The 14,023-nt window shown below is 50.4% G+C and overlaps 2 protein-coding genes across 2 annotated transcripts; both read left to right on the forward strand.

Annotated features, from left to right (window-relative positions):
- The first annotated feature begins 2,064 nt into the window (after positions 1 to 2,064).
- On the forward strand, positions 2,065 to 4,693 carry PRG2 (proteoglycan 2, pro eosinophil major basic protein). The gene is made up of 5 exons (XM_057506564.1): positions 2,065 to 2,371; positions 2,975 to 3,273; positions 3,569 to 3,784; positions 4,231 to 4,342; positions 4,540 to 4,693. Exons 1-5 carry the CDS (start codon positions 2,209 to 2,211, stop codon positions 4,596 to 4,598), a joined length of 849 nt encoding a protein of 282 aa, XP_057362547.1. The 5' UTR covers positions 2,065 to 2,208; the 3' UTR covers positions 4,599 to 4,693.
- Positions 4,694 to 9,949: 5,256 nt separating this feature from the next.
- On the forward strand, positions 9,950 to 13,846 carry PRG3 (proteoglycan 3, pro eosinophil major basic protein 2). The gene is made up of 6 exons (XM_036880438.2): positions 9,950 to 9,970; positions 10,330 to 10,464; positions 10,900 to 11,213; positions 11,886 to 12,017; positions 12,827 to 12,938; positions 13,675 to 13,846. Exons 2-6 carry the CDS (start codon positions 10,404 to 10,406, stop codon positions 13,731 to 13,733), a joined length of 678 nt encoding a protein of 225 aa, XP_036736333.1. The 5' UTR covers positions 9,950 to 9,970; positions 10,330 to 10,403; the 3' UTR covers positions 13,734 to 13,846.
- The last annotated feature ends 177 nt before the right edge of the window (positions 13,847 to 14,023 follow it).

Here is a 14,023-nt window from a genome sequence, read left to right on the forward strand (position 1 = left end):
CAGGCAAAAGAAATTCTCCCTGGTTGATCTGAGTAGAAAAATGAGTCTATTAAAAGGAAATAGGGTAGCTCCTAGAACTGCAGGCTGCAGATGGGTCTGGGAAGGCCCCACTACTGCTGCTTGTAATTGAAACCCTTGGCCCCTGGATCCAGCCTCTAGCACTATGGCCACTGAAGCCCCAGGAACTTGACCTTGTCATTACCACCACCAGAGAGAGGTTTTCTTGGCTCCCGTGTTTTCTAGCTCCAGATTCAAAGTCTTGAATGGATGTTTCTGTTTGATAGAGTGGCCTAGTCCTATGCCTTAGCTGCAAAGGAGGCTGGGAATCTATTTGACACTTTCTTCTTCAAGGATGAAAGGCCTGCCAAGATCAATAGGAAGTGGAGTTCGAGAAACCAGAAGGAATAAGGGGGCCTGGCAGCTCACAGCATGTCTGCTACATACACATAATCTCATGCATTCCTTCTCACTACCCAGTAAGGTAGGTATCATTATCCCCACTCTATAAGCAATGTTAATGAGGTACAGAGAGGTTAAGAAAGTTGTCCAAGGTCACACAGCTATGAAGTGGCAGATCCTAGATTTGAACTTGGACTGTCTGACTCCAGAAAGCACACTGTCAGCCACTACTTTAAACCCCCACTGGATGTTAATGAAATGGAATTTCTAAGGCCAATAAGCTGTGGATTTCAGACTCTGGATTGTGTGACCTAAAGAAGAGACTTCCCCTGTGGTGGGGCTGCCCAAGCACAGTGGGCCTCAGGAATCAGTTCCATCCTGTCATTGTTTGACTGTAATAGCTCCATCTAACACTCAAAGTTGTGCTGCAGGGAGGGCCCGGGGATGGGAGTGAGCAAAATGCAGCTCAGAGCTCTCGGTTTAGACCCTTCTTGACTCATCCCCTTGATTCCTGCTTCTGTATCTTTAAGTTGGTGGCTATAGCAAAAGGGTATCTCATTCCTTGGCTCATGGTGGAATGTTACCTCTTCTGTTTTTCCTGCCCTTTGTCAACGTGTGCACTTTAGTTACGAAGGAAAGGACGCTGTCCCGTGCATCTGCCAAGGTCATCCCACCCCCATACTTCTGCCCATGCTGATCCTTTTACCTGGAGTGCCCTGGTCCCTTCCTTCACTTCACCACCAATTCATCCAGGGGACTGTAGTTTCCCTGTTTTCATGGAACCTGCCATGCCCACAAATGGTAAAATGGTGCATAATGTTGCAAGTGTTCTTACTTACAGGTGCTTTCATCCCCAGATAGTCTCCAAAGGATGAAATCAATCGAATGATATGTGCACTTTTCATTTTAATAGATATTGACATGTTTATTTCCAAAAGTCCTGTGGCAGTTCACATTACCACCAGTAAAGGAGGAGAGCTGAGTATTTTAGAAAAGCTCCATAGGAGATCAGAAGGGCAGCCCAGCATAAGAAACACTGACCCAGAGTAATTTCAGAACAGCTTCCAGTTTCCTGAAAGGTGCATCAGGAGAGAATCTAGTAGCGGATGAGTGGACTCCCCGGGGAAGTGAAGAAACCACTCTTTCAAGCCTCTAATCTTCCTCAGATGGGGACAAACCCTCCTTCCTCTGCGCAACTTCCCCCAAGGCCCCTCTATAAAACAGCACCGTGGGATGGAGCAGAGGAGGCGCTAGGCTGTGGGGAATCCTCAGGACCCAGGAGGACTTCTGGGTGGGTAAGTTCTTTCCCCCCTGCAGTGCGGCTGGTTCAGTGTTCCAGGTAGATGTTCAATCTCCTGGGAGGCACCCGGCCCAGTCTGAGTGATTGCAGAGGGCTGCCTGGGACTGTGTGGATTTCTAGGGCGGCAGGGGCAAGCCTTCTCACCCTCTGCCACTCATATTCCTCCTGAGACACGCAAAGGCCCTCCTTGGTTGGGGAAGGCAGAGGGTGGAGGGCATGGGCCATGGCTGGGGACGGTATGTGGCTTTTAGAGCTTTCAGCAGGGGTAGGGGTGGCATGCTATCTGCTCTGTGTTCCTAGGAAGGCCAGCAACCATTTATTCTTGATCCTCTTTTGTTTCACAGACTCTAAGGTGCACATTAAATACAAAGGTAATATTCCCATCTTGACATCCAGGCCCACAGGGAAGCCAACCTGGTCTGCTGCTTTTCAGAAAGATGTCCCAGCGTCCTGGAGTGTCAGGGGCTGGGCTCAGTGTCAGCTTTTCTGGCCCATCCTGACTTCTTTTTATGCCTTTGTCCACCTCACTCCAAAGTCCCCGCATGATGTGGCCATTGTGTGTGTGTGTGTGTGTGTGTGACGAACCATGTTCTCCATTGCAGAACAACACCGAGATGAAACTCCTTGTACTTCTGGCTCTTCTGTTTGGGGCCATATCAGCTCTTCATCTGAGTAAGTCTCCTTGGCCTTCAATCTTTCTTTCTATTCTGCTCATTTCTATAATAAATGGGGTCAGAGTCACATAGCCACCTCCTTGTGTGGTCATCCCCTGTTTCAGGATATCTGCATACTTAGAGGAGCAGAGATTTTAGAGCCAGGAGTTGAAGGGACTCCTTAGAACATGCATGTCTGCAATGTTGGTGCTACTATGACGTTCTCAATTTTGTCATTTCTACATAATGCTAGTGATGGCCGTAAGAATAGCTGCTTTTTGCTTTGAGCTCACTGAGTGTGCTAAGCATTTCCTATGCATTGTCTCCTTTAATCTTCATAGCCTCCTCACGAGGTACGTGGTATTATATACCCATTCACAAACGAAGACATAAAGCTAGTAGATGATGCAACTGGTACCAAATGCACAACTGCCTGACTCTGAGTCCTTGCTATTAATTTCCTGCCTGCCGGACATTGGGTTCTCAATGAGGCTGGTTCCAGGCTCTTCTCTTTCCTGGGTTGAAAGCTCAGATGCCTGGGGCAAGGTGGGAACTGTCCGTGGTTCTGGGGAAGAACTGGGGACAATGTCAAGGAGGGGCACTTGGCCTTTCTCCCTGCCAGAGACTGACATGTCCAATTTTGAGAGCTCCTTGGGAGATGAGACCCTGCCTCAGGATAAGGAGATGCCAGAACTTGAGGCAGGGGATGCCCCCCTGCTGACAGGAGAGGACTGGGGCTCTGGAAGTGAAGGTGCCCCTGAGGAAGAGGGGGCTCTGGAGTCTGTCTCAGCCTTGAATGAATTGGACAAGAACCTTCAGTGCCCTAAGGAGGAAGACACAGTGAAACTGGCAGGCAGCCCTGCATGCAAAACCTGCCGCTTCCTCCTGGTGCGGAGCGCCTTTAATTTTAATCAGGCTGAGGTGAGTGGCCTGTGGCTGTGGCCGAGGCCTCAGCGGGGTCTGGCTGGGGATGCCTCTAGCCTCTGTGTCCCTGATTATTTTCTTCACGGAGGTGTCAGCAACGGCTGAGGTCTGCAGACGTGATGGGGGCAAGAGGGGAGGGCCGTGTGGAAACAGAAAGGGCATTTTGATCTCCAGCCTTCAAATGGAGGTGGGTGGGGGGTAAGGGGGTGAATTGTGGAGACTGGAGACCCAAGGCTGGGGTCGCCTGACTTGTGGTGGGAGGGGCACCCCCTCCCTCTTATCCTGCCTGCAGCTTACTTGCCGGAGGTGCTACCGGGGCAACCTGGTCTCCATTCACAGCTTCAACTTCAATTCCCGGATCCAGTGCGCAGTCAGGGGGCTCAACCAGGGCCAAGTTTGGATCGGAGGCCTGGTCACAGGCATGGCAAGAGGGGCTCCAGCGCCGAGTGGGGAGCCCCTCCTGACTCCATCCAGTGCCCAGCTGGCTGCGGATTTGTCTGTGCTTCCGGTATGATCTTCGGAAGAATTGGGGCTAAATGGACACATGGGTGAGACCCCAAGGGGGGCTGTCCAGGCACTGGGAGGAGCCAAGGATTTAGAATGAGGAGTTTGTGTCCAAGTTCCGTTCGGCCTCTGTCTATGGGACTTGGTCAAGACTGTGAGCCTGGGTCCTCGGCTCTCGGATGGGGCTGCTCTACCTCTCTGCCTCTTGTTAACTCCTGCTCCAACTCATGAGGGCCAGAAGGATATGTGCGTAACTGAGATGCACGGAATGTGGTGGTGATGGTCACTGTGGACCAGTATGCTGGTGACCAGGATAGTGTCCACCATGGTCCAGCAGTCAAGGGCAAATGCCTGACGGGTATCTGGAGGATCAGACAGGGACATCCAGCTTTGTCTGTCTGGCCTTTGCCCCATACCTTAGCCCACCTCTTCCCCTCTTGCCTCCTTTAGGGTTCCTGCAAACGTTTTCGGTGGGTTGACGGCAGTTCTTGGAACTTTGCATACTGGGCACCCGGCCAGCCCTGGGCTCATGGTGGCAGATGTGTGTCATTGTGTACCCGAGGTGAGGCGGGAGCAGAGCTGAATGGCGGCGAGGCCCGGGATGTGGGAGGGACTTGTGGAGACGTGCTAAGAAGGAGACCTGGATCTTTAGACTCCACCTTTACGGAGGTGTGGGGTTGGTGGGGAGGGGAAAGGCCCTCCTGGGGCTGAGTCAGGTGGACAAGAGGCTGAAGTCCCCTTCCTGCTCTGCCTTTGCAGGGGGCCAATGGCGTCGAACTCTCTGCAGCAGGAGTCTCCCCTTTATCTGTTCCTACTGAGCTGGACCCAGCCAGGGCTTCAGAGCCATCGCCTCCCAGAAGCTCACTTTCCTCCCCTACTTGCTGCCCTCCCTCCATCCCAGCAATAAAACTGCTTTCCTGAAACTGATATTTTCCCTCTGATCATTGATCTACTCTGCTTAGCCCCACTCATGAACTTTCTGACCCACAATGACTGCCCTCCCCACTCTACTGTTTTTCATAAAAGGGGCCAGAGGTCAACACTCTCAGGGAGAAAGGAACACTGGACAGGGGTGCTGTGGGGCCTTCCTGGAGACAGAGGAATGGACTCAGGTGGCTCTTTCCATAGATACCCTATTATTGGGCACCTGCCCATGCATCTCTCTGGACCCTTTCAAAGTGGGCTTTCAACGTCTTAAATGTATTTGCATCTCTATGCCCAAGGGCATTTTTCCCTCCCACAAATTGTGGTTGCCTTAATGTGCCAGGAAATTAGCACTGGGAACAGTGCACAACTTTCAGGAGCAGGTGTGCGTGCCCTAATCCCTTGCCTGTAGAGTGGAAAAGTTGTAAGGTATGTATCAGGCAGCTTCCTAGGGCTTCCCAGTAGGATTAATTTTCAGTTGTCCACTCAAGTAGCTGCTCTGTAACACACATTTCATTGACTGCCTTCTCTTCCCCATGTGAATTCTCCTCTTCCCTACTAGTGTCCCTGCACCTCCCAAGTAAACTATTTGTCTTAGGGTGTTTCTCGGGAAACCCAGTATAAGACAACCCATTCTATATTCAACTGTATATAAAGCCTGCGAATACAACAAATCACAGCCCCTGCCATTTGGGAACATGCCATTGCTTATAATATAAACACAACATTAACTAACTGTGTGTCACCTCTTATGGCACACCTGCAAAGTAATCCCTGCAGTGCCAGGCACCTTACAAAGATGACCTTTTGGGACCAATAATAGTTATCCCATTTTATAGAACTAGGCTCAGAGAAGTTGTGACCTGTTAAAAGACCTGCTCAAGGCTGGACATCTAAATGTGACCAATATTGTGATTCGACTCTCTGCTTCAGGAGCAGTCCTTTTAGTCATTGGGATTCCATGGCTGGAAGTGTTGGCCATGATCATATAGGGCTGAAGCACAGGGGGAGGCAGGACAAAGTCTTGGCTTCATCTTGAGGCCTATGCTTCAACCCACAGGGAGATGAGGGAGTTGCAATCAGAGGTGAAAAAGGAAGATATTCTGAACTCTTTGTCTGGGAGGTGAGCAGAAAGTAAGAGGTCCATGCTCTGAAGTTCTTTTCCTTTGGGATTCCATAAATTCATAGAATTACAGATGGCATCAGGGTCTTAGAAGCAAAGCAAGAACTTTTTTTTTAATATGGCCTAGATAGGAAAAGCCACTTGCTTAAGTTTGCACAGTTAAGTTGAGAAAGAAATCAAACTGAGGTGCATTGTAACTCTGTTTCATAATAGTTTGTTGACTTCAGAGATGGTAGAATTCTTACATGCATTCAGGGTTCAGCTCTGTGCCGGGGGCCCTGGAGGATGGCAGCTCAAGTAGAACTTTGGCTCCTCACCCTCACAGACTTTATATTCTGCTGTGGGAAAGCACTGCTTCCCTTTATTCCAATAGGAATAATAGAGAGTAACAGAATCTCCCACTTGTTAAACGTGTACTAGATGCCAGGCCCTGTGTTAAGTGGTAGGTGGCCTTTATCTTATTCTTCAGAAATATCTGCTGTTGGAGTATGTGTTCTGATAGAAGTGTGACTTCCGGTCCATGGCAATCCCCTTTGGCAGACTAACGTCAAGAAGGGGGCATGACGGTGGTGTTTGGGCTCCTGGTAGCATTCTGCATGTCAATCTGGGCATGGTTATGTGTGCGCATCCACCCTGTAAACATTCCCTGAGTGTCTATATTCCCTATAGTCCACGTTACAGGATGCATGTTACATGTCCACAAGTGAAGTTTTTTTTTTTTTTTGAGAGGGCATCTCTCATATTTATTGATCAAATGGTTGTTAACAACAATAAAATTCTGTATAGGGGAGTCAATGCTCAATGCACAATCATTAATCCACCCCAAGCCTAATTCTCGTCAGTCTCCAATCTTCTGAAGCATAACAAACAAGTTCTTACATGGTGAACAAATTCTTACATAGTGAATAAGTTCTTACATGGTGAACAGTACAAGGGCAGTCATCACAGAAACTTTCGGTTTTGATCGCGCATCATGAACTATAAACAATCAGGTCAAATATGAATATTCGTTTGATTTTTATACTTGATTTATATGTGGATCCCACATTTCTCCCTTTATTATTATTATTATTATTATTATTTTTAATACAATGCTGAAGTGGTAGGTAGATGCAAGATAAAGGTAGGAAACATAGTTTAGTGCACAAGCGAAGTTTTAAGAAAAATAATAATGAAATAAGAGGGCTGGCCTTACATACTAGAATGTAAGTTCATGTGTCATATTCCCTCTCCAACAGGATCCTAACTAAGCTCTGTGAAACAGTTCCCATCCTTACAACGAATTCCTGGAGTCTCTTACATCGTGCAAAGCCCAGAGCAGGAGCTCAATCAACGTTCAGTGCTTGTTCGTTGATTAGGGTCTCAGTTCCGGTCTTGGTTTCCTGACAGAGGCCACCCTCAGCCCCACGTGCCAGGCACTGTTCTGAGAGCTTTACTGGAGCTGCTCTCACTGGAGGTAGGTCTTGTCATTAGCCTCAGTTTATGTGTGAGGGACTGGAGACAAAAAGAGGCTGATTCTGGACTTGTGATTTCCTTATACATCCTCTCAAGACAGCGAGACCCTCACTCTGCATACATAATGTGGGGCTGGAAGGGCTCTAGAGACAAGAGGCAGCATTTGAAACCTATATGAATAGAAATGAAAACGGTAAGCCAGAGAGTTGGCATTTCATGGATGCTGGAAATGTTGGCGTCATTGGCTAGGCTGTCTGGGGGTAACACGTTTGGCTGTATCAAAGGAAGGACTAGGGTCAGGCATACCTCTTCTTACCAGTTGTGTGAACTTGGGCAAGTCCTTTAACCTCTTTGAGTGTTTGTAGTGGGTGTCTGGGCTGGAGATGGCAATACCTAACCTGTAGGATGATTGTACAGGGTGAATAAGTAGGATAATGGGTGTAAAAGCCTTAATGAAGCAGAGTGTTTGGTCCGTGGTGGACCTTCAAAAATGTTATTTCCAGTTTTAATTCAGGCATCGCTGTGGTCTCTGAGGCGGTCAGTGAAGTCACTGGAGTGTCTTTGCCCAGGATCTGAGGGCAAACAGAACAGGGTAATGCCGGAGGGGCAGGCTGTAGAGAAGGGAGGTCAGTGCAAGGACGCAGAGGGAAGGCGGCCACAAGGAGCTGGGAGACTGGGGTTTAGGCCTGTCTCTGACTTGCTGTGAGGATTTGAGCAACTTATTTAAACTCTCTGAGATGCCATGTCTTCATGCCATGTCTTCACCTGTAAAACGGGGGTGCTCACAAGAAACGACACGTGTAAAGTGTATTGTCGTGCTGGCTCGTGAGGAGATCCCACCTTATTGGCCACCCCAGCCACTGAGTGAAATGATACCCCTGGCCTGGGCCCCAGGATGGGGGAGAATAATGGATAGGGGGTCTGGCCCTCCCCTGCTCCCCCACCAGGGAGGTCTCAAGCTTGAAATCTGGAGACTGGGTTTTTGGGTTCTGGAATTGACCAATCCCCCCTCCCCCAAGTCAGGTAGATAAGCTGAGGTCCGTTGGGCTGGGGAGATAACGGCCAAGACCGTTACTCTGCAATCAGGCTCAGAAGTGACCTCTAAGGTACTTCTCCATTTGTAGGACCCCTGGGAGAGCAGAGAAGGGGAAGATAGCCAAAACTTTTCACCCTCTAGATGGCAGTCTAGAGTCCCTGGCGCCCGGAGCACCAGAGAGCTGTGCTGGAACCGGAGGCGTAAACATGCACCACACAGCTAAGATGTCATGGATTTGAGTTACCCATCCTGACGACTCCACTAGCTCTTGGCGGTGATATTCAGCAAAATGAGGCCTCAGCACTTGCTGGCCTTTCCTTAGCTGAAGAGTGAATTTGGCTGGTGCTTGACTGATTCACATTTTGATATTTTGTGCATCATGGATTTTTTGCATTTATTTTTTTAAAGAAAGATGGCATTAAAATATTTTAAAGATTCTAATAAGAGATTGCATTAAAATATTATTTATCTTGGCTACTGAATTCTTTGGTGCCTCCTTAAATTTTACAGCTGAGATGAGTGCCTCACTCATGTCCCTCTAGTCTGGACCCTGGCGATGACAGTGGGATAGTGGGATGGAGGGGTGAGGGGCTGGGTGGCCCACAGAACAAATGACTGTGCATGAAGCTTTCCATTCCAGTGACTGCCTCCTTGCCACAAGATGTTTTGAGGTTGGACAAAAAGGCATGTTCTAGATCTGTGATACTCAACTGGGGCAATTTTGCTCCCCAGCGGACATTTGGAAATTTCTGGAGACATTTTTGATTATCATGACTGGGGGAGGTGCTACTGGCCTTTAGTGGGTAGAGACGAGGGATGCTGCTATACTTCCGACACTGCACCACGCAGCCCCCCAACAAAGATTTATTTAACTTCAAACAGTGGTAGCGCAGAGGTTGAGGACCTTGATCTAGATCCACAGCATAAAAGAAAGAGTGTAAGTTTTTCACATATTAAAGATGAGAAAGAGAGGGAGAGAGAGAGAGAAAGGAGAGTGAAGGAGGGAGGGAGGGAAAGGGAGACAGAGAGAAGTTTTTGGAGCCCCAAAGACTTAGAAATCCCAGCCCCCCCACTTCTTGTGTAAACTTGACAAGTCACTTTCCCTCTCTGAACCTCATTTTTCACATCTGTGAAGTAGGGATAATCACACATTCTCATGGGAATGAGGGGGATGTGCTACATGGAAGGCACCTGGTCTGGATACGCTCAGGAGTGCCTGAGGCTTCCCTTTGCCTCCCACCTCCTCCTCTTGTGGGCTCCCAGCTCCCCGGGATTTTCCACTTCATTTGTTGGAATATTGACCAGAGCAAGTGTGCTCCTGGGGCTGAGGGATATTGTTCAGACTGGGGCACATTAGGGGCACTAATAATAATTATGCGGATAATAGTCATTGGGGTCTTGAGCACACCAGGGGGTGTGTACACCCCTATGAGGCAGTAGATGCCAGGAGGTGGGTCCCTGAAGTCCTAGCAGAGAGCAGAGCTCAGGGGTGCGATGATTGAGCAAACCTCTTACTATCAGCTCCACTGGCCCCACAGCAGCCTGGGGCAATCATCCCTGCCTCTTTCTGTTTCCCCCAAAGCCTAGTATAAAGGCCACTTGTGGGGCCCAGCAGCCAGAAGCACTGAGAGTGGAGGCCTGACTGTCGGGAGGTGAGTGCTCCTCTAGGGAGGTGGGGTCCAGCGTCTTGGAGGAAGCATGAGCCTCTATGGCAAACCTCGGAGACTGTAATGGCCACTGTCCTTCTCCCTTCTTCCCCAGTGTGAATGAAGTCAGCCCTGGTCCTGAGCAGACCTGGTCCTGCTGGGACGAGGGCCAGACTGAGTGCCGTCCCAGGGAGGGGTGGTGGAGCTCACAGGAAAAAGGGACTTCAGTGTGTTAGCTGATCCCTCCATGTCCTTCCCCTGATCCTCCCATTCAGGATCTGTTCACTGGGGCTGGGGAAGGAAGTGCTCTAGTTTGCCCTTTTAGCAACCAGTTGAACAAACACTGCATCTCCGCTATGTGCCAGGGACTGTGCAGACACACAATTCGTCCCCAAAGAGGGAAGGTGGAGCTGTATCCCTGTGACAAGACTGAGTAGCTATGAAACACCCGCTGCTCCTGCCCATTCTCCTGCTGGGGACAGTTTCTGCTCTTCGTCTGGGTAAGCCTCCCTTCCTTCCTTGTCCATCTTCTTCACTGCACTTTTTTTTTTTTTTGCCTTTGTGTGACCAGAGCCACAGCCTCCCCTCTTCAGCTGACCCAGCCCATCTCCAGTTAGATTTCAGAACCATGAAATCAGAACTGTGACCTGGTCTTTCTGTCAGGGCCCCTTACAGGGAAAAACCACCCACCTGTGAAGATAAAGGGCTTCTCACAGGCGCCTCCTCCTACCTCCCATTCAGCTGGAAGCCAGGTTCCCATCCTTCCGTGGGTGGGACCACAGTTCTTGCCTCACCCAACACCGAGGTGACTTGACCCCTGCAGTCCTGGCTCCTGCTGGTGTCCCCAGGAAGGCTGGAGTGGGGCTGTGGGAGCTGTCCATGGTTCTGGAAGAAGGGAGAGCCTGATCTCATGGCAGGTTACCTCTTCCTCCCAGAGAATGATGCTCCCCATTTGGAAAGCGGAGGGACACAGGCAGAGCTGAGCCAGGATCTGGAAGATTCATGGGAGCAGGAGGGACAGCTGGCCCTGACTGAGGAGGCGATTCAGTCAGAGGCAGACGAGGCTGAGGCTTATGGCTATCAAGATGACTTTGAGGATGGGGAGGCCATGGAGTCGGACCCAGCTGCTCTAGACAAGGACATGGACTGCCCCAGGGAAGAGGACACAGTTCAATGGCAGGGCAGTCCTGGGTGCAAGACCTGCCGCTACCTATTGGTGCGGACCCCCAGGAAGTTTAGGAAAGCTCAGGTAAGTGGCAGGGAGGCCCCTGGGACAGGCCAGGGGAGAAGAGTGGATTCAACCTTCCTCCCTATTCGTTTAGACTAGTGGTTTCCAGAGCCTACTGTGTGTCAGAATCTCCTAAATATCTTGTTAAAACACATTTCTGGTTTAACAAGTCTGGGGTGGGGCCTAAGGGTTTGCATTTATAACAAATTCCCAGGTGATGATGATGTTGTTGGTTTGGGGATTGCACTTTGAGAACCATTGATTTGGACAGAGGTTTTGGTGTTAGATATACCTGTGTTCAATCCTGGCTCTGCCTTTCAGTGACTGTGTCACCTGGGCAATTAACTTCAATTTTCAGAGCTTCAGTATCTTCATTTGTAAAATGGAGATTATAGTTCCAACCGTTAAGGTGTGGTGGGGATGAAGTGAGATAACACATGAAAATAATTTGGAATAGTCCCTGAGTCACTGCAAACTCTCCTTAAATGGTAGCTATGATTATTCTGAGTATTTTTATTATTTCCTGTAAGAAGTTCTTGACAACAGAAAAAGGAGCAAGAGATGGGATTGAAGGGGGGCAAATAGGTCCCTGATTTCTGCTAGGAAAAAGGATGGGGTGGGGCTGTCTCCTGGAGACCCAAGGACTTGAGGAAAACCAGAGTGAATTCTCTACCCCATTTCTTCTTTCTGCAGCGTATCTGCAAGCGGTGCTACCGAGGCAACCTCATCTCCATCCATAGCTACAACTTTAACTATCGCATCCAGTGCTTGACCTCAGGAATCAACCAAGGCCAGATCTGGATTGGAGGCATCATCAGGGGCCGGGTAAGTGAGGACCAACTGGATGTTCCTTCTGATTGCTTCAAGGAGTGATCTGCTGGCATCGACCCTCATCCCAGCAGCTGAGGTGACCTGAGAGAGGTAGGCAGTGATGTGCTGGGCTGGCTTGTATTGGCTCAGAGCCGATGATTGTATGAATCTCTTCCCAACTCCGTGTTCAGTGACTTCATGCTTGTAGCTCAAAATCTGCTACGGTGGATGTATTTATACCAAGGCAACCAGTGATTGTTGTAAATCAGGGTTTCTCCATCCCTTTTCCTTCTCACCTTCCTACTTAGCTGGTTGTTAAATATTTGCCAGCTATATTGCCCATGTCCAGCTTAGTCTGCCTCCTTGGAACCTCGGTTTCCTCTGAGTTTCCTTGAGAAGGACCCTCAAAGTGGGATCCTTCTTCTCTCAGACTGGCTCTGAGATTGTGGATGAATAAATGCCATTATATTTGCTACTTGAGGGTGGTCCATGGACCAGCAGTGTCAGCATCACTGGGTAGCTTGTTAAAAATGCACAATTTGGGGCCCTATCCCAGACCTCCTGAATCAGAATCTGCATTTTAGCAGATTCTCAGGCCATTTACATGCATGTAAAGTTGGACTGATGGTTGCTCCTCCATTGTTGTCACTGCAAATGCACAGGGATGGTCTCTAGAGCATCTGGCTGAGAGCCGGGGCGGGTGGGGGGGGCAGCTAGAGATTTTATCTGTATATAGATAGTCACTGAGCATTCTCTGGAGCCCTTGAGTCTACTGTCTGTCTTCCTGGACCTCTGCCCTCTGACCTAGCCTATCATTTCTCTAGTTTCTGTGTAAGAAATTTTACTGGACTGATGGTAGCAGCTGGAATTTTGGATACTGGGCCCCAGGGCAGCCTGGCAACGGGAAAGGACGATGTGTGGCCCTGTGCACCAGAGGTGAGGGGGACTGGGCACCAGGGCAAGGGAAAGGGGTGGCAAGGTGGACTCTTGCATACTGTCCCTTTGAGCTCCCTGAACACCCCCCCCCAAACTCACACCGTTCTCCCTCCTGGAGGTCCTGTCTGAGAAGAGGGCTGAGGGGTAGGGATCCCTCAAAGCAAAACCAGGTGATGGGGAGCCCTGTGTGGGGGCTGGAGGCAGACTCTCCATCCTCACAGAGCTAGGCTCCCTTTGCGGGTTCCTTTCCTCCTCTGATATGAGGGTGACTGCGGGGACAGATGAGAGCAGCAGGTGTGAATGCAAAGTGCAGACAAAGGATCAAGGGGTTACTGACAGATAATTCACCAGCTTCCAGCAGCGTGGACGCCAGATGTGAGGGGGCCGAGTGCAGTGGCTAAGACCATATGTGCTGGAGTAAGGCTGAGGCGATTCACACCCCAGCTCTGCCACAGGCTCGTTATTGCCCCCACTAAGCCTCAGTTGCCTCGTCTGTGAGGTGGGGGTGACCACAGCACCTTGGCCTTGGAAGCTTTGTGAGGATTCCCCACGGTGGTCTGCACACTTAGCAGTCGGCCTCCTTTGGGGGAAGAGCTCGATAAATGTTGGCCACAGCGGTGTGTGGGAAGCACGGCTGACAGAGCATGAGGATGACCTGCGGGGCTGTCATGTGGGTGCCTGAGGGGTGGGGGGCACCCTCCACCCTCGCTGACACCAGTCCGCTCTCTACTGCTAGGGGGTCAGTGGCGCCGAACTCGGTGCAAAAGGCGTCTGCCCTTCGTCTGCTCCTTCTAAGCCGGTGGCTTGGACACCCTGCCTTGGAGCCTCCTCCCTTCGCGCCCTCCTGGCTGCCGCCGGGCCCTGGGCTCCATCCTCAGGCCTGTCCTGGTCATAAATGCAGACCTTCCACAGCACTTCCTGACTTTTTCTTCGTTGCCCACTCCGGCGGGTGGTGGTGCGGGCGCTCCCGTCGGGGACGCCTGGAAGCGCTGGGTGCCAGGGGGCCGTGAATCCGGCCTGCAGGGAAGCGCGCGGAGGCGCGGGCGGCGCCCCCTGGCGGCGGAGCGCGACAGGGCGGCTGTCTC

The sequence above is a fragment of the Manis pentadactyla genome, chromosome 9 (assembly GCF_030020395.1).
Source record: "Manis pentadactyla isolate mManPen7 chromosome 9, mManPen7.hap1, whole genome shotgun sequence".
Classification (NCBI taxonomy): Eukaryota; Metazoa; Chordata; class Mammalia; order Pholidota; family Manidae; genus Manis; species Manis pentadactyla.